The sequence below is a fragment of the Pituophis catenifer genome, unplaced genomic scaffold (genome assembly GCF_029215685.1).
Source record: "Pituophis catenifer annectens isolate HBS135680 unplaced genomic scaffold, rPitCat1.0.hap2 SCAF_13, whole genome shotgun sequence".
In the NCBI taxonomy this organism is placed as follows: Eukaryota; Metazoa; Chordata; class Lepidosauria; order Squamata; family Colubridae; genus Pituophis; species Pituophis catenifer.
The window spans coordinates 25425291-25445732 of NW_027256893.1; the positions used below are offsets into that span (position 1 = coordinate 25425291).

The 20442-nt window shown below is 54.4% G+C and overlaps 3 protein-coding genes across 6 annotated transcripts; all 3 read left to right on the plus strand.

Annotated features, from left to right (window-relative positions):
- Positions 1-490: 490 nt before the first annotated feature.
- Positions 491-1432, plus strand: MC1R (melanocortin 1 receptor). Its single transcript, XM_070953081.1, has one exon. It carries the CDS (start codon positions 491-493, stop codon positions 1430-1432), a length of 942 nt encoding a protein of 313 aa, XP_070809182.1.
- A 3255-nt stretch (positions 1433-4687) lies between these two features.
- On the plus strand, positions 4688-10550 carry TUBB3 (tubulin beta 3 class III). The gene is made up of 4 exons (XM_070953071.1): positions 4688-4744; positions 8150-8258; positions 8808-8918; positions 9244-10550. Exons 1-4 carry the CDS (start codon positions 4688-4690, stop codon positions 10317-10319), a joined length of 1353 nt encoding a protein of 450 aa, XP_070809172.1. The 3' UTR covers positions 10320-10550.
- A 2454-nt stretch (positions 10551-13004) lies between these two features.
- On the plus strand, positions 13005-20238 carry DEF8 (differentially expressed in FDCP 8 homolog). 4 transcript variants are annotated; one of them, XM_070952842.1, is made up of 12 exons: positions 13005-13087; positions 14763-14897; positions 15567-15664; positions 15782-15931; positions 16171-16312; positions 16444-16608; positions 16931-17058; positions 17714-17827; positions 17964-18044; positions 18277-18417; positions 19253-19362; positions 19487-20238. In XM_070952842.1, exons 2-12 carry the CDS (start codon positions 14774-14776, stop codon positions 19587-19589), a joined length of 1356 nt encoding a protein of 451 aa, XP_070808943.1. In that variant the 5' UTR covers positions 13005-13087; positions 14763-14773; the 3' UTR covers positions 19590-20238. The 4 variants fall into 4 exon arrangements, with proteins under 4 accessions (XP_070808943.1, XP_070808942.1, XP_070808945.1 ...); XM_070952841.1 differs by having other exon boundaries at positions 13011-13087; positions 14760-14897; XM_070952843.1 differs by lacking the exon at positions 13005-13087 and adding an exon at positions 13253-13910.
- The last annotated feature ends 204 nt before the right edge of the window (positions 20239-20442 follow it).

A 20442-nucleotide genomic window follows, 5' to 3' on the forward strand; every position in this document is an offset into this window, starting at 1 on the left:
CTTTGCCGTTAAGTTTTGCTAATCAATTTTGGAGGCAGAGACAAATTCAGCAATTAGAACATTAGGAAGGAAGCCAGGGGAACTTTGACATGGATACAACACTGTCCAAGAAAGAAGCCAGAGGGATCGCTTTCCTGAGCTCCGTAGGCTGAAGAACAAAGGCGACCTGCAGAAACCAACAAGAACAGTCAGGGGGCCAGAGCTCTGGGATCCCTGGAATAAGAGTCCCAGTGGAGAAGTCCTTCTGGGAGCCGGTGAAGCGTTGCTGGCTTTGCCATCTCAGCTGCTTTGTTGGAGAGCTGATCTCACAGAGCTGAGACTTTCTAGGAGGAAAGCCGCTGACGGAGGAACCTGCAGCCCACAGGTGAGTGTTTGGGGCAGCCAAAGATACTGGCATTCACCCTAAAACACTTCTGAAGAAGAAAAGCTCTTCCAAAATTGGTGGGGGCCACCTTTTATTTTTCATAAGCGGCCCCACAAAGCGTCCACGATGCCAGAGACGTCCCCCATGAGGGTGCATTTGGACTTCCCCAACCGCACCACTGATCTTCTTGTCAACTGGACCAATAAGACCTTCTGCACCAGCGAGCAGCAAGTGGTGATCCCCAGTGAACTCTTCTTGACTCTGGGAGCAATGAGCTTTGTGGAGAACCTGCTGGTGGTGGCTGCCATCGTCAAAAACCGGAACCTTCATTCCCCCATGTATTACTTCATCTGCTGCCTGGCTGTTTCAGACATGCTGGTGAGCGTCAGCAACCTGGTGGAGACCCTCTTCATGCTGCTCATAGAGCACGGGATGCTGCTCATAGAGCCCAGCCTAGTCAAGCAGGTGGACAACGTCATGGACATGCTGATCTGCAGCTCCTTGATGTCCTCGCTCTCCTTCCTGGGCGTCATCGCCATGGACCGCTACATCACCATCTTCTACGCCTTGCGCTATCACAGTATCATGACCATTCAGCGGGCCGCCATCCTCATGGTGTCTGTGTGGCTGGTCAGCAGCGTCTCCAGCATCCTCTTCATTGTCTACGACAGCACTGCTGTCCTCATGTGCCTGGTGGCGTTCTTCCTGTCGGTGCTGAGCCTCATTGCAGGGCTCTACATCCACATGTTCGTGCTGGCACACCGGCACGCCAGGCAGATTTCAACCATGTATGGCAAGCAGCATGCACCCCAATTTACCAGTATGAAGGGGGCCATCACCCTCACCATCTTGCTGGGGGTCTTCTTGATTTGTTGGGGACCCTTCTTCCTCCACCTCATCCTCATCCTCCTCTGCCCCAGCCATCCTGCCTGCAAGTGCTACTTCCGTTACTTTAGCCTCTACCTCATTCTCATCATCTGCAATTCAGTGGTGGACCCCATAATTTACGCTTTCAGGAGCCAGGAGCTCAGGAGAACGTTGAAAGAGGTGGCCCTGTGTCTCTGGTGACAGAGAAGGAGAGGCTGGGTCCCTTAGGACACAGCGCAAACCTAAGGCGGTCACCCACACCCCAAAGTGGGTCCGGGTGCGCCATTAAGGGCAAGCAGGTGACTCCCTGTGACACAGCACCGGAAATAGTGGAGATGAGATTGCTGCACTTTTGGTTTCTGACCGTTGGAAGAGCCCAGCGTCCTGCCTCTTCTCTCCCACTTGTAGCCAGCTGGGTGCTTATTGGATGGCCACAGGCTGGACTTGGAAAGAGTCGCCATTGCCGTAATCTGCCGTAATGGGTGTCTTGTGTCAGTGGCTGCCTCCTATGTTGTTCCCAGCAAATACTCTCTTGCGATTCCCATGGGTTCTGCTTAGTTCCAACTGGCAGAGGACAAAGAACTGGCCCTCCCCCCTCCCCAGGTCAAATCCTGCTTTAAAACTGGGGGCACAGAGCCAGGGGGTCCCAGGGAAGGCAGCCCAGGATATTTCTCACCCTGGGCTGTGGGATCGTTTGCTGAGAGCCGGATTCATGCCTGCCTCTCTTCTGCAATCCTAGGTGAGTGATCAAGTCTGTAAGAGGCTGCACTAGAGAACTCGGAGAATAAGAAAATTATCCAGCAGCCACTCAATTCCATTTTTTCTCTTGGGCTGGATTTATACTTTACACTAGCAATTTGAATGCAAATACCTTTTTGTACAGATGGTTGTTGCTTTGTACTAAAAACTAAAGTTTGAATTTCAGGTGCCCCAGGATATTTTTTGACAGATCAATGCACTTCCTTCCTTTAGGTTTTGCAGGTGCCTCTCTCCTTCCTCATCGGTGGCAGCTGCCCACCCTTTAAGGATGAAAGGTGTCTGAATCAGATTGGGTGACACAAAGGGCATCGGGGGAGGGAAGGCAAATGTCAATGAAGCATGATGGTCACAAGAGTTTGGGATCAAAGTGAGAATTGGGACCTCTGATCTGCATCACTCTTTGCAATATTAGCACATTTGTGTCAGTTGGGTGGATTTCAGTGTAAATTCGTTGCAAGCCCCTTATAGAGGTACCAATCTTTTTTAACATCATGTTTCTAAAAGGCATATTTAAAATCCTTCTTGGATCATTGACAAGGCTACTCGTGCAGACGTGAATCCACTCAGGAAGTTAGTCCTGAGAAATCCACCTTTCTTGTGAAGTGGGGTGGGGGGGGTTGCTGATGGGGTCAAGCAGGCTGCTCCAAGGGACAACAAAAGAAGCAGTTGGTCTGCCTGTGGCATGCCATGGATGGACTCAGCCACTGGATCCCAACTGAAGGGGCAGGGAATCTAAGCGGGTGGGTTTTACCTGCGACTCTGCAGAGGGAACAAGGGCATTGGTGGGTGGATGGGATGAATGTATGGATGGATGGATCCAGGGAATGAGGTCCATCTTCTACACACCCTTCGGGGTTCTATTTCTCCTACCTGAAATATAATTCTTGCAGGTTGTTCCTGTGTAGACAGGAGATAAAAGAGCTTGCAATTGTTGACTAGGGGTTTGGGGGCGGGGTGGAATCTGGGTCCAAGAAAGAGCTGCCTTGCAGTTGCATAGAGTGGGTTTAGGAGGAACTGGGTGGTTGCTCCAGCTGAAGGCATCTGCACTAGGAGACTGACAAGGAGGAACATCAAATGGCTCTACCCAGGATGGTCAAAAAACTGAAGATGGCAGCCACAAGAGAATGTCACACCTAAAAAAGGGTGGAGTTTCAATGACTCCGCCTTAGAACATGCCCTGTGGGCACCCCTGTTCATTGCCATCTGATGCCAGCGATCGTGCCACTCAAATTCTCAACTTTTTTCCAGTCCTTTCCACTTCTTTCCCCTCCTTCCTTCCTCCCACCTTCTAAGCCATGGCTGCCCTCCCATTTTACCAGGAACCGGGGGGGGGGGCGCTGGGGCGTCGAAATACAACTGAAGGGGAGATTCCCCCCCCCCGCATTTTTCAGCCAGCCAGCCAGTGAGCGGGTCCGGGTGGGCGGCCAGGCGGGCCGGGAAGCAGATACAGAGCTTGGGGCCGTCCTAGCTGCCGGTCAGATCTCCAGAGCTCATCAAGATGCCGAGGAGGGTAGCGCGGGGTTCACGCCGGCCTCGGCGTTTGAGCTGCGGAACTGGCCGGCGAGAGGCGTGGGAGGAGCACCCGCGGAAAGACCGGCCTTTCTGAGGCCTCCGGCTGGAATCGCACCCGGTAGCAGCAGCGCCCGGAGCGTCCGCCGAGGCCGCCGGGCAAACGAGGGGAAGGGCGGCTCCCACAGCCTCATAGATCCTCAGGAGCGGCGAGGACGGGGTTTCTGCTCAGAGGGAGGGGGAGCGCAGCCCCTCCGGCCCGGCCCAAACGCCGCCTCCCCCGCCTCCTGAGCCGGGGTCGGGGTCGGCACGCCAGGCTTTGTTCCCCTCCCGCAGGGGAGCCGCGGTGCAGACACAAAGGAGGGCCGTGTCCCCTCCCTCTGCCCCCCTCCGGAGAAGCGGGCGGGGGCTGGCTTCCCGGCCCTGCTTCTTTGGGATGCGGGCGCCTGAACAAAGGGCGGGAGCCGCCCAAGGTGGGCTGCGGCAGCTCGCTTACAGGCAAGCGGCCCTTTGTCCCCCGCCTCTCCGCCCCTCCCCCTTTTAAAGGCTGCTGTTCTTAGGACCAAAGCCCCCGTCGCCCGGGCCTCCCTGCGCTCGCCGGCCTGGCCCCGGGGCTGGGAAGTGGTCGGCCGCGGGCCAAGCGCTGGAGTCACCCCGGAGGCAGCCTGTCGGCTCGGCTGCAGCTCACAAAAAGTGCATAATGAAAGCGAGTTGCAAACAAAACAAAGCGACCCTCCCCAGCCACAGGATGGAAACACCGGGCAGACACGAAGTTCAGTTGCAATCCCGACTTGTTCTCGCAACGAGGAGGGAGGTGCGGGCCTGAAGCCCTCCGCACACGCTCAGAAGCGCTCCTCTCGAGCAGAGCCTCGCTGCGTAACACATATGGAGGAGGCGAAGCGCCCGATCCCGAGGGGCCAAATCCAGCGCCGCCTCTTCGCCTTCTGCAAACGCGCCTGGTCCTGATGCTGCAGCCGGTGCAGTATTTTGCAGCGGCGCCTCCGGATTGGCCGAGGCGTCCGCGGTGACGTCAGCGCCCAGCCCGGGTGCAGTAGGCGCCCCTGATAAAACCCGCCGGCAGAGCCGGGCCGCCTCCTCCGATCGCTCCGCGCCCATCGCTCCTGCCGCTGCCCGTCGCCCTCCAGCCCGCCGTCGCCGCCGTCGCAGCAGCCCCGCCGCCGGTGCAGCATGAGAGAGATCGTGCACATCCAGGCGGGCCAGTGCGGCAACCAGATCGGAGCCAAGGTAAAGGGGGCGGGACCCGGGGGGGGTAAGGTGCGCAAGAGGCGCCTGCACCGCTCTCTGGCCCGGACCCGTTGTGCGTCAGAGCTTCCCTGGCTGCTTGTGGCCTGGCTTCCTGGGGGCGATGCCCGGGGGAGGGGGGCGTGAGCTGAAGGGTGGCCGAAGGAGGACTCCCCCTCCCTCTGCCTCTCAAAGACAAAGCGGGGAGTGGTCTCATTCAGCAGCTGAAAGACCCCCGGATCCCCAGAACAAAGACGGTGCTGGACACCGTGACCTTGGCGAGGCCAGAGCTGAAGGGTACCTTGTCCCATCGGTTCCCGTCTCCCCTGCAACCAATTTCCCAGCAACCTCTCTGTCTCTCTCGCCCCTCCGATCTTCCGACGAGGGGCGTCTCCCTTTCTCTCCTTAGCCGGAATGAAGGCTGTTGGGCCACTTTGTCTTGCGTCTCAGTCGCCAGAGCTGGGAAGTGGGGAAGGAGAGTCCTTCAAGGATTTTCCCAGCTTGGCAGACAGCGCTGACTGGAGGCAGGAACTCCCCGTCCCCTGAAGCCCCTTCCCACTCCCAAGACCCCGGGGCAGCAGGTGTCTGGACAGCAGACAAAGAGCTGGAGAGACCAATGGAAACCTACTGCCTGAAAGGACCAGCACTGCCAGGATAGACTTGGGGACAGGGTGGGCTGGTGGGAGGAAGGGGTTTCCTCTGAGCAGAGAGTGAATGGATCCCAAGAAGGTTCTGCCAAGAGAAGGCAGGGCAGCTGAGGCTTTGCAGAGGGTGAGACTCCAGCTGCCATGACTCAGTGCCACAAAGCTAGCTAATCATCCCTCCAGTCCCCTTCTCTACCCCCCCCCTGCTTTGAATAAAAAGAAGGCCAACTCCCTGCAGTGAGACCTCACCACTTAAGGCTCTGCCTATCCCCGTGGGTGGAGGAGCACAGCAGCCTGAAATCAAATCACCCTCCAGAGCACTTTGGCAGCTGAGCCTGGGGGCCCGCCCTCCCACCCACCCTCCTCTGGGGAAGGACAGCCTGCCTTTCTCCTGGTGGAGAGGGGCCGCCCCACACAGCAGAGAGCCTCCATGAAGAATGAGCTCCCCCCTCCCCACCCCTAGGTTTGGTTTCTGACAAAGCAGCTCATGTCTTCCAATGGGCTGTTCTGGGATATGGGGGGCTTTGTCCCAGCTCAGCAGCAAGGAAATCTTCCTTCACAACAAAGAAACCTTTTAAAAAGCAGCACTATTATTATGTACACGTTATTATTTTATATCACCACCTTCAGTGAGGGAGAAATATCTCATGGAATACCAGTCTTCAATCTGAGATCCTATCGAATTCTGAATTAAGCTTCACTGCAAACCAATTACATGGGATACCCTTTAAATTACCCAGGTTGCATAATCTTTATACCCCCTCCCCTCCATGAAATGCCCCAGGATGACAGGTAGCCTGTCATGAAAAGTGATGCTGGGGGGGGGCAGGTTTTTCCCTGTATGGGCTATTTAAACCAGCCTCGTGCATATGCTAGTTATTTCATTTCATTTCATTTATTGGATTTATATACCGCCCTACTCCCGAAGGACTCAGGGCGGTGAACAGCCACAAAATAAAACACATAAATACAAAATTTAAAAACAGAATAAAACCGAATTAAACAATTTGGCAGAGACAAATTTAAAACACCCAATAATTTTAAAAGCAAATTAAATTTTACATTTTAAAGGGGAAAGATTTAGGCCAGGCGGCTTGATGGAATAAAAAAGTCTTGAGAGTGCGATGGAAGGTGCTCAGATCCGGGATCCTCCGTATCTCCGGGGGGAGCTCATTCCAGATAGTAGTTATGATGAATAACCCATTGCAACCCACAGATCCTGTAAGTGAGAATTGGATCAATGCAGAACTGAGATTGCCCTTTCCATTTCCCCAGTCCACAGGAAGGAGATTTAAGAGGAGTTTTTGAGGGTCAGTTTTGACATATGGCCAGAGTTCCACATCAGTGCAGTCCCAGGACAGGAGTTTTGTTGCATGACACAGAAGTGGTTCTGATTTCCTCAAGGGCAACTAGTTCCACTTATTCCTATTATGCAACTGGCTCTTCATTTAACTTATCTTACAACTCTATGAAGGCCACCCAGGTGCGCCAGGTTGAAATTGCATAAGCTGCCATCAGCTGGCCATCTCAGCCTGCCTCCCTCACTTGGGCCTCAGCTGACACACCCGATCCCTCTGGGATTTCTCCACCTGTGATCTAGGCTGAGCCGGGGTTCAGCTGGGCTTCCACAGCCCAGATCAGACGCCATTTCTCTGCTAAGGCAGCAGGCCAGTTCACAAAACGGCAGGTCCTTCACTCTAGCTGAGGTTCTCGGCTCCCTGGCTAAAGACAAAAGACAGTTTAGACAGTTCTGTCACTTAAAAAAAAAAGACACTCTGTGGATCTGAAGTTTCCCATTCTTCTACAACGCTACGTCTACAGGGGATGCAGTCCTGTTGTGTAGACGCTCACACTGCTCCTGACCTTGCCGGTGAGGAAGGGCTCTCTAGCAATCGCAGCTCCATCTGCTGGGGATGCCTCCCTGATCCACAAACCACTTAAAGATGGTGCCATCTCTCCCACTTTGATCGTCCTCATTCCACAATGGAAGAGCAGAATCCTTAAATCAATAACAATTCCATCCAAAGAAGCTGCGGCTGTCACCTGTGGGAACTGCTGCTTAGCCCTTGTTTACAAGATGGAGCCTTTGTTCCAAGTGTTAGAAACCGGATCCTGTTGAGCTGTTGCCCTTCAAGGCTCTCTGGGGAACATGTGACGCTCTTGCTTCAGTCCGCATCCGACTGTTGATCCCAATGTATTTGCACCAATACCCAGAAGTCGAGTGCTTTATCTCTCAATTGGATTAGTCTGCAGAAATGGATCTGCTCTCCTGGATCTGATTTCAAGGGCAAAATGCCGTGTTCCTTTTTCAGCTTGTTCTTGTAATCTAATTGGTTTTCGGACTGTGGCCAGATGTGCCTTTACAGTTAAGTACATTGAGAGCTAAGAGAAGCCCCATGGAAATTAAGCTTCCCTCTCTGGGAATGTGGCTGGGATGTGAGGACAACCTCTCCCCACCCCATGTATGCCAGGAGAAGGGGCCGTTTCAGCACCATGGTCAGGTCCCTTGACTAGCATTCATGCCTCCTAGGAAAGGAGTCCTTGACGTGTCTGATTGGGCAAAATCTTCTGAGTTTTGTGGGGGAAAGGTTACCAATTGAATTTTTTGGCAAAAGGAGGACAGAAGAGAAACAACTTGGAATGTTTTTTCAAAGTATAACAGCAGAATAAATCATCTAGTAGTGCTCTGATTCCAATTCTTATTTGCTGAAGATATCAGAACCATGTGTCTCATTTTTTTTCTAATCTCTTGTTCTTTTCTCAGTTCTGGGAGGTGATCAGTGATGAGCATGGGATAGACCCCAGTGGGAACTATGTCGGGGACTCTGAGCTGCAGCTGGAAAGGATCAGTGTGTACTACAATGAAGCCTCCTGTAAGCTCTCCTCCGTACCTAACCAGTGTTTTCTGACACCAAGAATTTCCCTCCGGTCCTTTCTTGGAAATTATCCAGACCAACCATCCCGTTTGACACACAGGTCTTTCCCTCAGGCACTTTTAATGCTACCGGGGAGAAAATGAACTCTGAACAAAGATGGCCTCACAGTCATTTTTATCTAGCCTGCACAGTGCTGGCATTGAGAACAAGGATGTGGCTCATGGGTTCCCAAACCTAGGAGGGAGGTCATTTGGCCATGCACCTTTTGCGCATAGCACTGTCAGTAGAAGGAGGCATAAAGGGGCGGTAAGAAGCATGAGATGTTTTGAGCCCTCGTGTGCAGGGATTTTGATGCGACTCTTGGCAAAGGAGGTCATGCTGATTGTCTGCCAGCATGAAGCACACCTGGAGGGACCATGCTCTGTACTTTATAGATCACTCGGGAGTGGAGGGAGGAACTGCGCTGAATAAATGCAAAAGTGCCTGTTTGGTCAATGAACCATCTAAGTTAGTCCATTCAAGGGAAAACATTCTTTGTCTTTCCAGCTCACAAATATGTCCCCAGAGCCATCCTGGTGGACCTGGAACCTGGCACCATGGACAGTGTTCGCTCAGGCGCTTTTGGACACCTCTTCAGACCAGACAACTTCATCTTTGGTATTGTCCCTCTTTGTGCTCCTCTTGCCCAGATCTCCCTCCCTCCCTCCTTAACCTAGCACCAAGTTCTACACCCTGGAGATGGCACAGCTTCTCTTTCAGATTGGTGGAATTGCATCTGTGGGTCAGGAGGAATGGAAAGGCCCTGGTGGGGTTGGTGATTCTGAAGGGGAACCAGCTAGGCCAAAGGCAAGGAGCTCCCATCCCAGACTAGGATTGTTCTTCAAGGCCTTCTTGGTTTCTGAGGCAGAATCAAGTATTTTTAGGCAAGGAAAAATGCAGGCTGGTTACCCATCAAACAGGTATCTCAATTCTTCCTTCACAGGTCAAAGTGGTGCAGGGAACAACTGGGCTAAGGGGCACTACACAGAAGGCGCCGAGCTGGTGGATTCCGTCCTGGATGTGGTGAGAAAGGAATGTGAAAACTGCGACTGCCTGCAAGGCTTCCAGCTCACTCACTCCCTCGGTGGGGGCACAGGATCTGGCATGGGGACCCTCCTTATTAGCAAAGTCCGTGAAGAATACCCAGACCGGATCATGAACACTTTCAGTGTGGTGCCTTCCCCCAAAGTATCTGACACTGTGGTAGAGCCTTACAATGCCACCCTGTCTATCCACCAGTTGGTGGAAAACACAGATGAGACCTACTGTATCGACAATGAAGCCCTCTACGACATCTGCTTCCGGACCCTCAAGTTGGCTACCCCAACCTATGGAGACCTCAACCACCTGGTTTCTGCCACCATGAGTGGTGTGACCACCTCTCTGAGATTCCCAGGGCAGCTCAATGCAGATCTGCGCAAACTGGCAGTCAACATGGTTCCCTTCCCTCGCCTCCACTTCTTCATGCCCGGCTTCGCTCCCCTGACGGCCCGCGGGAGCCAACAATATCGAGCCCTAACTGTGCCTGAGCTCACACAACAGATGTTTGATGCCAAGAACATGATGGCTGCCTGCGATCCCCGCCATGGTCGCTACCTTACTGTGGCCACAGTCTTCAGAGGACGCATGTCCATGAAGGAGGTGGATGAACAGATGCTTGCCATTCAGAGCAAGAACAGCAGCTACTTTGTGGAATGGATTCCCAACAACGTCAAGGTAGCCGTATGTGACATCCCGCCCCGTGGCCTGAAGATGTCCTCTACCTTCATTGGCAACAGCACCGCCATCCAGGAGCTATTCAAGCGCATCTCAGAGCAGTTCACGGCCATGTTCCGGCGCAAAGCCTTCCTCCATTGGTACACAGGGGAGGGCATGGATGAGATGGAGTTCACGGAGGCTGAGAGCAACATGAATGACCTGGTCTCCGAGTACCAACAGTACCAAGATGCCACTGCTGAAGAGGAAGGGGAGATGTACGAAGACGATGAGGAAGAGTCTGAAGCCCAGGGTGCCAAGTGAGGGCCTGGCTGGGAGCCACCCTCCACCCTCCCTGGGAAGAAGCTGCCCTTGGCACCACCCTGTGGCTCATCTTCATCTGCCAACTTTCCCATCTGATGAGTTTTAGACAACCAGCTTCTAGTTACTTCTGATTCAAGCGTTCCAAAACTTAAAAATTCAGTATTTGACCATCTTTTCTTCCTGCTCCCCAATCTCCAGTTTTTTGAGTTAGTGCAAGTCCCAAAGTTAGTCACTTTGATAAATCCAAGGATCCTGTTCTTTACTTTTTACTGGTCTGTGTCTATTTTTATGTTTTGGAATACTTAATAAATTTGTTGCTGTCCAGCTTGTGGGCTGTCTGCTTTCTCCCACTTGGAGGTTGGGTGGCTGGGTCAGCAAATATGGAAGTTTGAGATGCCCCCATTCCTTTGGTTCCTCTTTGGGTGGGCTTTGCTTGTGGCCATGAGCAAGAAGATGCTGGACTGTTGCAGGCCATTCCCTGCAGGGCCATCCTTAGGTTGCAGCATCCTTGTGGAGCTGACAGATCCTGGAGACAAGCCAGGGGGATCAGATGGTCTCGTCCAGATGGATCTGCATGAAGGACAAAGGGATCACAGTCTTTGCCTCTGCTGGGCCGGCCAAAGTACAATGGCGGGAGGTCAAAAGGGTTAGTGGCAGCATCCCTGGCTGAATGAGTACAACAAGCCTGAGATACGTGCATGGGTTGCCCCGCCTGCAACTGCATCTGTCCCCTTGGGACATCAGGGCCACATCTAGCAGCAGTTGCCGTGTTCTCAGTGGCCTTCATTTTAGACGCGTCCCGCTACTCAGAAGGCCGCACCTGCACAAGTTCTCACCTTCTTTCCTGGCCCCTCTTTGAGGTTCATTTGGTTTTGCTGCCAGCGAGACGGCAGCACTCTGCCCAGAAGCTCTTCCCAGGCTCAGCTGGGTGGGCACAAAAGCCATTCTCTGCCTCCCTTTGCTGCAGCCCGTGAGCTTGGGCGGGGGGTCGGTGGGCTCTGGGCTAGCCCTTTCCCATTTTTCACTCTCAGAAACACAAGGAGGTGCCTTTCCCAGGTCCACTGAGCCCAGAAAGGTTGGCAGACAAGAAGCAGCGACCCGGGGGGGGGGGGGGGGGGGCGTTTCAGAGAAGCTACTCCCAGAAAGGGTAAAGAGCCCTGTCTGCTTATGGCTGCAGAGAAAATATTTCTCAGGGCTGTCCTTCAAACACTGAGGTGCATCCCGCCTTGGCCCATGGGAGTCTGTTTCAGGAAAGCACGGAAAAGTTTCTGGGTGCAAGTCTTTCCTTCTGGCCTGTCTTAATTTAGGGAGGCAGGAAGCGGGGTGAGCACCACCGGGGCTCTTGGCAAAGTGCCCAGCAGGCCCCTGCCTTCCTCCTTCCTTCCCTCCCTCTGGCCAAGTAGAGCTGATGTCCCACTTCTTTCCATGGGGACCCTAATGCACACCATTAACAACGGTATCCAGCTATTTTCCTTGTGGGGAGGAGGGGGGCATGGCTGCAGCATAGGTTCCTTGGAGTGGGGTCAAAAGAGTGAAGAGGGCACCTGCAAGCAATGCACATATGTAAAAAAAAGGTGGGGCTTAAGTTGTGTGGTCACAACTACCCCCTACTCCCTGCAAAGACTTTCTCCACCAATAACCCCAGACTCTAGGCCTTGCCTGAATGAAAACAAAGGAAAAGTCATTTAGCCATCAGAGGAGCTCCTTGCTGAAGCCATAAAAGTAAGACTACCACACCTCCTCCCTCCCTCCCCTGGATGAGTTGACTCAACCCGGCTTTTGAACTGATAGCAGAGGGTGTGTGTGTGTGTGTGTGTGTGTCTACTGCAGGCCCTTGTTTCTTGGCACTTGCAATGCCCGCTTGTGCCACTGCCAGCCTGTTTTCAAAGAGGCAGCTGTACCCCCATCAAGGACACGCATATTAACCAGGAACCAAGGAAATGCTTGGAAAGTCCCTGCAACGAAGGCAATTCCACCTCATTTCTTCTTTGAGCTGGACTCACAATTTTGTTCAAATGAACGAATGGATGATGGTTATGCTTCAACTAGAACATTTTCCTGAGAAAACAAACAATGGAGCTTTTCTTAATTCCAGACCATGGACTAGGGCAGGATGGGTAGAGGAGGATGACAGTGGCCCCCAGTCCTTGGAGAACCCAACTTCGAGCCAAGCAAGCACTGCTGTGGAGTAGGAGTCAAAGGCGGCCACCAAGACACCAAAGCTATGAGATTCACACCTCAGGCGCAGCCATCGCTGGCTTGCCGACTCACCGGCTCCGATGTGCCACTCAGGGCATTGCAACAGACCCTCCTGTGCAGGGAAAGGGGGGGGGGTGGCCCTGGGCTGTGGCCCCCCAAGGGGCCGGTGGGCGGGGGGATGGCGCGCCCGGGAAAGGGGGCGGGAGGCTCCGGGCGCCAGGCCGCCTGGTCTTTCATGGGCGGCTTTTCCCAGGGCTCGACGCCGCCTCCGGCCTTGTAATAACCAGAAAGGCGGGCGGAGATGAAGGCGAGCGTGGAAGCTCTCCGCCCCCGGAAGGGCCTTGCGCGCTGCCGTCCCAGCGGCCGGGGGGGCCGGGCGGGAGAGGCGGCGCGCGAGGTCCGGCGATGGGCCGCGCTCCTCCGACCGCGCGGGGGCAGCAGCGGGCGGCGCGGGCGCTCCGGGCGCGCTGGGCTGAGCGGGCGGCGGGCTACAATGTAGCGAGCGGAGGAAGCGGCGCGTCCGGGCCAGCCGACCGGGCCGGGCCGGGCCCCTCCCCATGGGCGCGCAGGTAAGAGCAGCTGCCCCCGCCCGGTCAGGCGGGCTCGTCCTTTGGTGGCGCCGCCACTGGCAGCGGTGGGCCGCGGGCACGGAGGGGGCGAGGGCGGCGGCGGCCCCTCCCGTGCCCGCCAGGGCTGCCTTGGGGGTGGGGGGGGGGACAACCGCCGGCCTCCGGTTGGCCGCAGTCGGAGCGTCCCAGTGGCTAAGCCGCCGCAAGCACCAAGGAGCGCAGCGAAATGCGGGCATCCCACGGGGTCCGCGAGGGGCCTGTTGTGGGGAGCAAGCTCTGCCTCTGGGCCCTTGTTCGGCTGTAGCGGGGGCAGGCGGACGTATCGGCCGAAAGCCTCCGGGTCTGCCGCTGGTCTCCGGGCCGCTTAGCCTGAGCTGAGTGGTTGCTGCGCCTTAGAGGGTCGCTTTGGGTTTGCCTTGGTGCGATCTGTGAACCTAGCCGAGGGCTTCGGCTTCTCCTTACGGCCAATTACGCCAACAGCCCCGGTTCAGAGATCAGCATTTATTCAGGAGCGATTCGGACTTAGCCTCATTATTTTGAATGGTTTTAACTCCCGGGCTCTCCAAGTGGTGATTTTATACCAAATTCAAGAGTTTCAGGAAAACATTGTTCATGGTTAATTCTATTTCACCTTTATGGCATTCTTGGAGCATGCTCTTTAAAAACTCAGGTTCATGCTGAGCTGCTAGTGGCTTCCCTGAAAAGTTATTCAGCAGACACTGGGTGGAAACAGCAGGGCCTTTGGTGCTACCACCCCTGGGGCATGGGGGTGTGTGATAAAAGCTACATCATCATCACCATCATCATCAGGCAGACTTTCAGGGTAAGGATCCACCCAGCTGACAGGCTCAGCAAAGCAGGGATGCTCTGAATGATGTCATTTTAAAACCTCCTTGCGGAAATGAGGCAGAACAAAAGAATCAAACACCAAGAATTAGGAAATGTGGTGGGTTGGAGAGGGTAATGGGGTGAGCATCACAGAAGCATAGCTCCTCCCCCTCTTTTTCTCTGTCTCTTGTGCTGTTCAGGGACCCCAAGTGAGAGCACCTTCCTGCTGTGTTGACTAGACTCATTTAGTTTCCTTCCCTTTTTTGCCTGCCCTCAGCCTGGAGCTCCTTAAATCCGCCTTGGTAGTTGTGCAAGTAACCTCAGAATTCTTTGCCTGGAGGGAGGCTGTGACTTTGCACTGCTAGAGTTCCCAAAGTTGAAGATCACAGGACACTGAAATGGGGGTTCGGAGATTCTGCACCCCAAATTGCCAATAGCTCTGAGCTATAGAAGTGATCCTGATAGATGAGGAGGAGGAGGAGGGGGGAGGATTTGCAGTCCTTGGTACTCTCTGAGCTTGGCTGTTTTCTTGCAAAGTTTCTTTCTGGAATTCTTGCTCGTTCCTAGGACATGACTGGCAGCAACCATGTTGCTCCAGAAAGTGCTCTCAACTATCCGGCCAGGTGTGTTCATGACTCTGCAAAGCACATGGGGGCCATCTGAGCTGGCAGAACCGGCTTTTCTACCTCTCAGGATGTCAACAAGGCTTGAGAGGCTGGGAGGAGCTGCTGGGAAGCTAAAACAGTGAAACACTCCAGTAGCTTTTGGTAGGCTGAGACCCCGGCCCCGGGTGGGGCATGCTCTGATGGTGGCTCAGGCTCTCCCCCCTGGCCTTGGCTCCCAGCAGGTTGGACTGCTATGGAATATGATGAGAAGCTGGCCCGTTTCCGGCAGGGCCACCTCAACCCGTTCGACAAGGCCCCGCTGCAGAATCGGCAGGAGCAGAAGACAGCCGGGGCTGGAGAGGGCTTTCCTCAGAAAGGTGAGCTCTCCCCTTCCTCGCTTTCTCCCTGGGAAGGACTTGGCAGCACTGAATCTAGTCTGGATCCAGGAGGATTTTCCTTCCTTTTCCCTAAAGACTGGGTCAATACCCCTTGGAAACCTGAGGGCAGGATTTCCCTGGCCAAGGGTTCCCCATCAACGTCAGCCTTGGGGGTGGCTCCAAGTCAGTATCCAGCTGCTGGGACAGGAGATCGGCTCTGCCTGAAAATCCCAAAGCTGCCGTGGCAACCTTAACTTCTGAAGCGGAGCCCCAGATGGCTGCTGTCTCGCTTGCTCACAGGGCGAGGCCTTTGCCATGGGCCAAGTAGAGAAATGGGCCCTCCTGCTTTCCAACATGACACCTCTTCCTGCCCTTGAATTGGTTCTGTCCACTGGGACTGGCCTTGGGATGGGGGGTTCCGGTCAGAGGTGGACACCACTGACCAGCTGCTAGTTTTGCCAAGGCTGGAGGGCTTCAGGCTTCAGAAAGAAGGAAGCGGTGACCTTTGACTCTAGCAGACCAGGCACACGGAGCCCAGATGGACAAAGATCGCGGGACACTCCATTCTTCTGTCCTGTCCGAGGCAGAGCTCTCCTGGCAATGCTCTGCGTGTTGAGCAGGCTGCTTTGAAGGCTAGGCTGCTTTTCTCTCCCCCCCCCCCCAATGTAGACGTGAATCTGGGATTGTCTCTGGAGGAGCCAGTGTTCCCTTGCTCAGAGCGCACCATGGACCTGGGCTTGGCTGAGGACCATTTCTCACGCCCAGTGGTAAGAAGGCAGCCTTTTGGGGCGGGTGGGAGAGGAGATAATGGGAAACATCTGCAGGCCAGGAGCTGTTAGCACAGGCTGGACGCCCCTCCATGGGTGGCGGCTCTTCTCCTGCAGGGCCTGTTCCTGGCCTCGGATGTGGAGCAGCTGCGGCAGGCCATCGAAGACTGGAAGCAGAGGATCCTGGAGTTGCCAGATAACTCCGAGAAGCAGAAGGACGCCGTGGTGCGGCTCATCCACCTGCGGCTGCGGCTCCAGGAGCTGAAGGTACGGAACAGTCCTCAGCTGCAACCAGAGGGTGGGTGGTGGGCTGCGATTGCTCCATCAGAGGTTCCCAAACATCTGGATTCTTGGGAGGCTTTGCAGCACTCCAAGAAGAGGGCAGGGCTTCATCTCCCCTCTCCTCAGCTGAATGACCCCAGCCCCTGCCAGGATTCTGGGGGTGGGGGAGGGGGCTTTTGGCTCAGAGGGCCAAAGGATTGTAAACCCCTGCCCCCTCCTCCCAGGACCCCAGTGAGGAGGAGCCCAACATCCGGGTGATCCTGGAGCATCGCTTCTACAAGGAGAAGAGCAAGGGAGTGAAGCAGACCTGTGACAAGTGCAGCACCGTCATCTGGGGGCTGATCCAGACCTGGTACACCTGCATGGGTGAGCATTCCCCCCACCCCTCGCTGCCTTGCTACGGAGCCTGGTTCTGGCAAGGATGAGCATCAGCCTTCTTCCCACGGGCTGGGCACTGGGCTCGGGTCAGCCTGGCGCTTCCTTCTCCCTCCTCCCAGGCTGCTCCTATCGCTGTCATAGCAAATGCCTGGACCTCATCACCAAGCCATGCGTGCGCTCCAAGGTCAGCCACCAGGCCGAGTACGAACTGAGCATTTGCCCTGAGACGGGCCTGGACAGCCAGGACTACCGCTGTGCCGAGTGCCGGGCACCCATCTCTCTCCGTAAGCAAGGAGGAGGGGGACTGAATCGGAAGGTGCCCCGGGTGGAGCTCCTGCTTCGCTCGCCAGGAGGCCTTGCTTCAATCCAGGCTCTTCTGAAGCAAAAGGCTCAGGAAGGGCCATTTCCAGCCATTTGGGTCTTGCCAGCAGATGTCACTTTTGGGCTCCGCTCTCTTGCTCCAGCTATCTGGAGGGCACTATCTGGGGTGGGGGTGGAAACCCCATAATAAGGTGGCTCTTTATTGTCCCAGTGACTGGGACCTGCCCAGCCTAGCAAGGACTCCCTGCCTCCCGGTTCCCCTGACTTCCGCTCTTTCTGCCACAGGTGGGATCGCAGGTGAGGCTCGGCAGTGTGACTACACAGGCCTCTATTACTGCAGCAGCTGCCACTGGAATGACCAAGCTGTCATCCCCGCCAGGGTCATCCACAACTGGGACTTTGAGCCCCGCAAGGTAAGCGGAGCTTGGGGTGGATGACGTTTCCCCCACCCAGAGGAGATGAGGAGAGCAGCCGCTTTAGGAAGGATCAAAGAGCTGAAGTTGCGGAGCCCTTCCACGCGGAGCCTGCTGTTGGGCATGAAATGTGCCCGTGTCATGGCTGTGGGCCAGGAGAACTGGTGGTGCCCTTCAGTTGTGTTGAGCCACAATTCCCATCATCCCCTGACATGATAGCCAGCTGAGGCCATATGTCCAGACCAAAGTGGAGGGCAGCTGGTTGGAGAAAACGAGCTGCCTAGACTCTGGGCAGACCAGGAGTGATGGCATGAGAGAAGCTTTGTAGAGCAGGTGACAAGCAGGGACCCCCTTCCTGGGTGGAGAGCCTGTGCCTTGCACTTGGGTGAAATGCAAATGTGCCTTGCCAGTCTTCCTTGGACTGGGGGCTTTCCGTCCGCCTCACTATGTGAGTGAGGACCCTTTCTATGGGGACCCATTATCCAGGGGAGGCAGAGAGGAAGTGCCCTGCCCAGATCGCATCCCACAGAGCTCTCCATTCATCCAGGAGTGGGGCAGATGGATCCCCTCTGATGCCCTGCGGGGCTACTTAGTCGCAGACCTTCCCTGCAGTGCGGGGCTACCGTCTGCTTCAGGAGGCCAATGCGATTTTCAGGTCTCTCGGTGTAGCATGCGCTACTTGGTGCTAATGGTGTCCCGACCAGTCCTCAAATTGCGGGAGACCAACCCTCTTCTCTTCAATTACGTTGAGGAGCTGGTGGAGATCCGGGTGAGTATTTGAAGGGCTGGAAGTGGGCCTAAAACGCCTCCGTGGATTCTAAAGCATCGTCTCCTGAGCTGCGGTTCCCACCTGGCACCACAGTGTGGGTTGAGCAACCACTTCTCGATCGGCTCTTCCCCTTCAGAAACTGCGTCAGGACATCCTGCTCATGAAGCCCTACTTCATCACCTGCAAGGAGGCCATGGAAGCTCGGCTGCTGCTCCAGGTCAGAGAAAGCAGCTGTCCAACCGGGGGCCATGGGCCTCTTCAAAGCATGGGGCAGGCGGGCAGTTGGATTGGGGTTTTTACTTTTCTAGGTGGAAGAGGGCGTGAAAAGACCATCTGGCCAAGGCTGAGAACTCCCTTCCCATTCTCAGCCTTCACTCTCCTCCCCACCTCTTCGCTTGCCCCCCACCCACCCCCAGGCAGGCAGACTAAAGTCTTGTGCCTCCCTCCAGCTCCAGGATCGGCAGCACTTTGTGGAGAATGACGAGATGTACTCCCTGCAAGACCTGATAGATATCAACGCCGGGCGGCTCAGCTGCTCCCTGACGGAGATCCACACGCTCTTTGCCAAGCACATCAAATTGGACTGCGAGGTAAGGCTGGCTGGGCGGGAAAGAGCAGCCCAGCAGAGGCTTTGGTAGAGAGGTGCAAGGAGGCCCTTAGAGGCCTTGTCCTCGCTGCCAGTTGCTGCAAGGGTGGAGTAAAAATAAAAATAAACCGGTGTAGAAAGAAAGGAAGATGATCTTGGTGGAAACGTGCAGAGCTGTTGCCTAGCAAAAGGCTCCAAAACATGTTTTTTTTTTTTTTTTAATTTGATTTATATGCCGCCCTTCTCCGGAGACTCAGGGCGGCTTACAATGCGTTAAGCAATAGCCTTCATTCTTTTGTATATTTTATACAAAGTCAGCTTATTGTCCCCACAAACTGGGTCCTCATTTCACCTACCTTAGAAAGGATGGGAGGCTGAGTCAACCTTGAGCCTTGGAGAGATTCGAACCAGCAGAAATTGCAGGCAGCTGTGTTAATAACAGGGTGCATTAAACCCCTGTACTATCAAGGCTTTAAGTCTAGAACTAAAAAGTAACATCAAGAAGAGGCTCAAGTGGAGCCTCCCAGATTCAGCGGCGCATAAAAAGGCTTCACAATCACACTTGCAAGATTCTGGCCTTGCTGATTTTTGCTTTTCAAGAAACACTCTAAAAATATCTCTGTCATGTTGAGCTCTACCATTTTCTTCCATTAATTTTCCTTTTCTCTAGAATATTTTGTATTGGAAAATTCTCCTCTCCCCCCCCCACTTCTAGATTTGTCTATATGAGGGTTGCAGATATTTGGCAGCACAGGGTTGGTAGTCATGTGAAGGGCACATCCAAGGAGAGGCTTGGATTGGCACTGTAACTCACCAGCTTCCCCTCTTCCTTCTCACAGCGGTGCCAAGCAAAGGGCTTTGTGTGTGAGCTCTGCAAGGAGGGAGATGTGCTCTTCCCCTTTGACAGCCACACCTCAATGTGCACAGACTGTTCGGCTGTCTTCCACAGGTGAGTACGACCACCTCCGTCTGCCTCCTCTAGTGCTAAACAATAGACGGCCTGTGGAAGTCAGCTGGCTGGTGGCTCCTCCAGAAGAAGGAAGCAAACAGGCCCTTTGTCTTTCCTCTCCCAGGGACTGCTTCTACGACAACTCCACAACATGCCCCAAATGCGCTCGACTCAGTCTCAGAAAAGAGTCGTTGCTCAGGGAGCACAATATGGAGCTGCAAGCCTAAGTGTCACTTCTCTGAAATGGAGGGGATCATAGCAGAATCACAGAGTTCCCAGCTTACCTGTGACTTGTCCTTCTTGAAGGAGAGCAGCTCAGACTGGTGAGGAAAGAACCCTGCCAGAGGAGGGTGAGGTGGGAATGCCATGCCCAAGCTGGAGAAGGATGCTGCCCCTCTGCCTCTGGACAGATGTCAAGATTCTCCTTGAATTTCCGAGTCTGAGGGAGTTTAGTCCTGGCTGCAACTGGCAGAGGTGGAAAAGTGGCTGCCAGAGGAGTTTATGGAAAATAGTGGCCACCTCCCCTCAGTAACTGGGTAATATCATCCCTGCTTGGCTGGCACAGACTCCAGCTGTTCTGGCTTCCTTACAGACCATGATAGTTCAGCGAAGACAATGGCTGCAGCCTGGCAGGCTGTAGAAATGGTGGCATTTGGAAAGTTGTTCCTTTGACCTGGAGGCATTTGTCTTGGAGATGGAGAGACTTGGTTTTCCTTCCCCATCCTCTTAGCCCAAAATGATGGCAATTGCCAGGACTGGATGTATCATAGAATAGTCTCTGCCAGCCATGAAAAGAGACTCTGGGATTCTTTATACCACAGTAATTTATCACAAGCACTAAAATCACTTTAAATAAAGCTAAGCATAAATATTGAAGTCTGATGTGGCTGTTTTCGAAGTTGTTTCTCTTCTCTCCAAAAAGATTATATTTCATCCTCTAAAAGCGGTTAACTGAAAAAAATCCAGTTTTGGGTACAGTTCCAATTCTTGTGCCTTCTGACAGCCAGAAGGGAGGATGTGGGGGGGGCGGCATCTTCCATTCAAGTCTCCTGGCCTAAATGAAGCCTTGGTTGTGAGCCT

Excerpts from the sequence above, each read along its gene's own strand:
- DEF8 (XM_070952842.1), top strand. The coding sequence starts at position 14,774 with ATGGAATATGATGAGAAGCTGGCCCGTTTCCGGCAGGGCCACCTCAAC. Across the intron at positions 16,609-16,930 it reads CCGGGCACCCATCTCTCTCC|GTGGGATCGCAGGTGAGGCT; the intron begins GTAAGCAAGGAG and ends TTTCTGCCACAG. Across the intron at positions 17,059-17,713 it reads GGGACTTTGAGCCCCGCAAG|GTCTCTCGGTGTAGCATGCG; the intron begins GTAAGCGGAGCT and ends TGCGATTTTCAG.
- TUBB3 (XM_070953071.1), top strand. The coding sequence starts at position 4,688 with ATGAGAGAGATCGTGCACATCCAGGCGGGCCAGTGCGGCAACCAGATC. Across the intron at positions 4,745-8,149 it reads GCAACCAGATCGGAGCCAAG|TTCTGGGAGGTGATCAGTGA; the intron begins GTAAAGGGGGCG and ends TTCTTTTCTCAG. Across the intron at positions 8,259-8,807 it reads GTACTACAATGAAGCCTCCT|CTCACAAATATGTCCCCAGA; the intron begins GTAAGCTCTCCT and ends TTGTCTTTCCAG.
- MC1R (XM_070953081.1), top strand. The coding sequence starts at position 491 with ATGCCAGAGACGTCCCCCATGAGGGTGCATTTGGACTTCCCCAACCGC.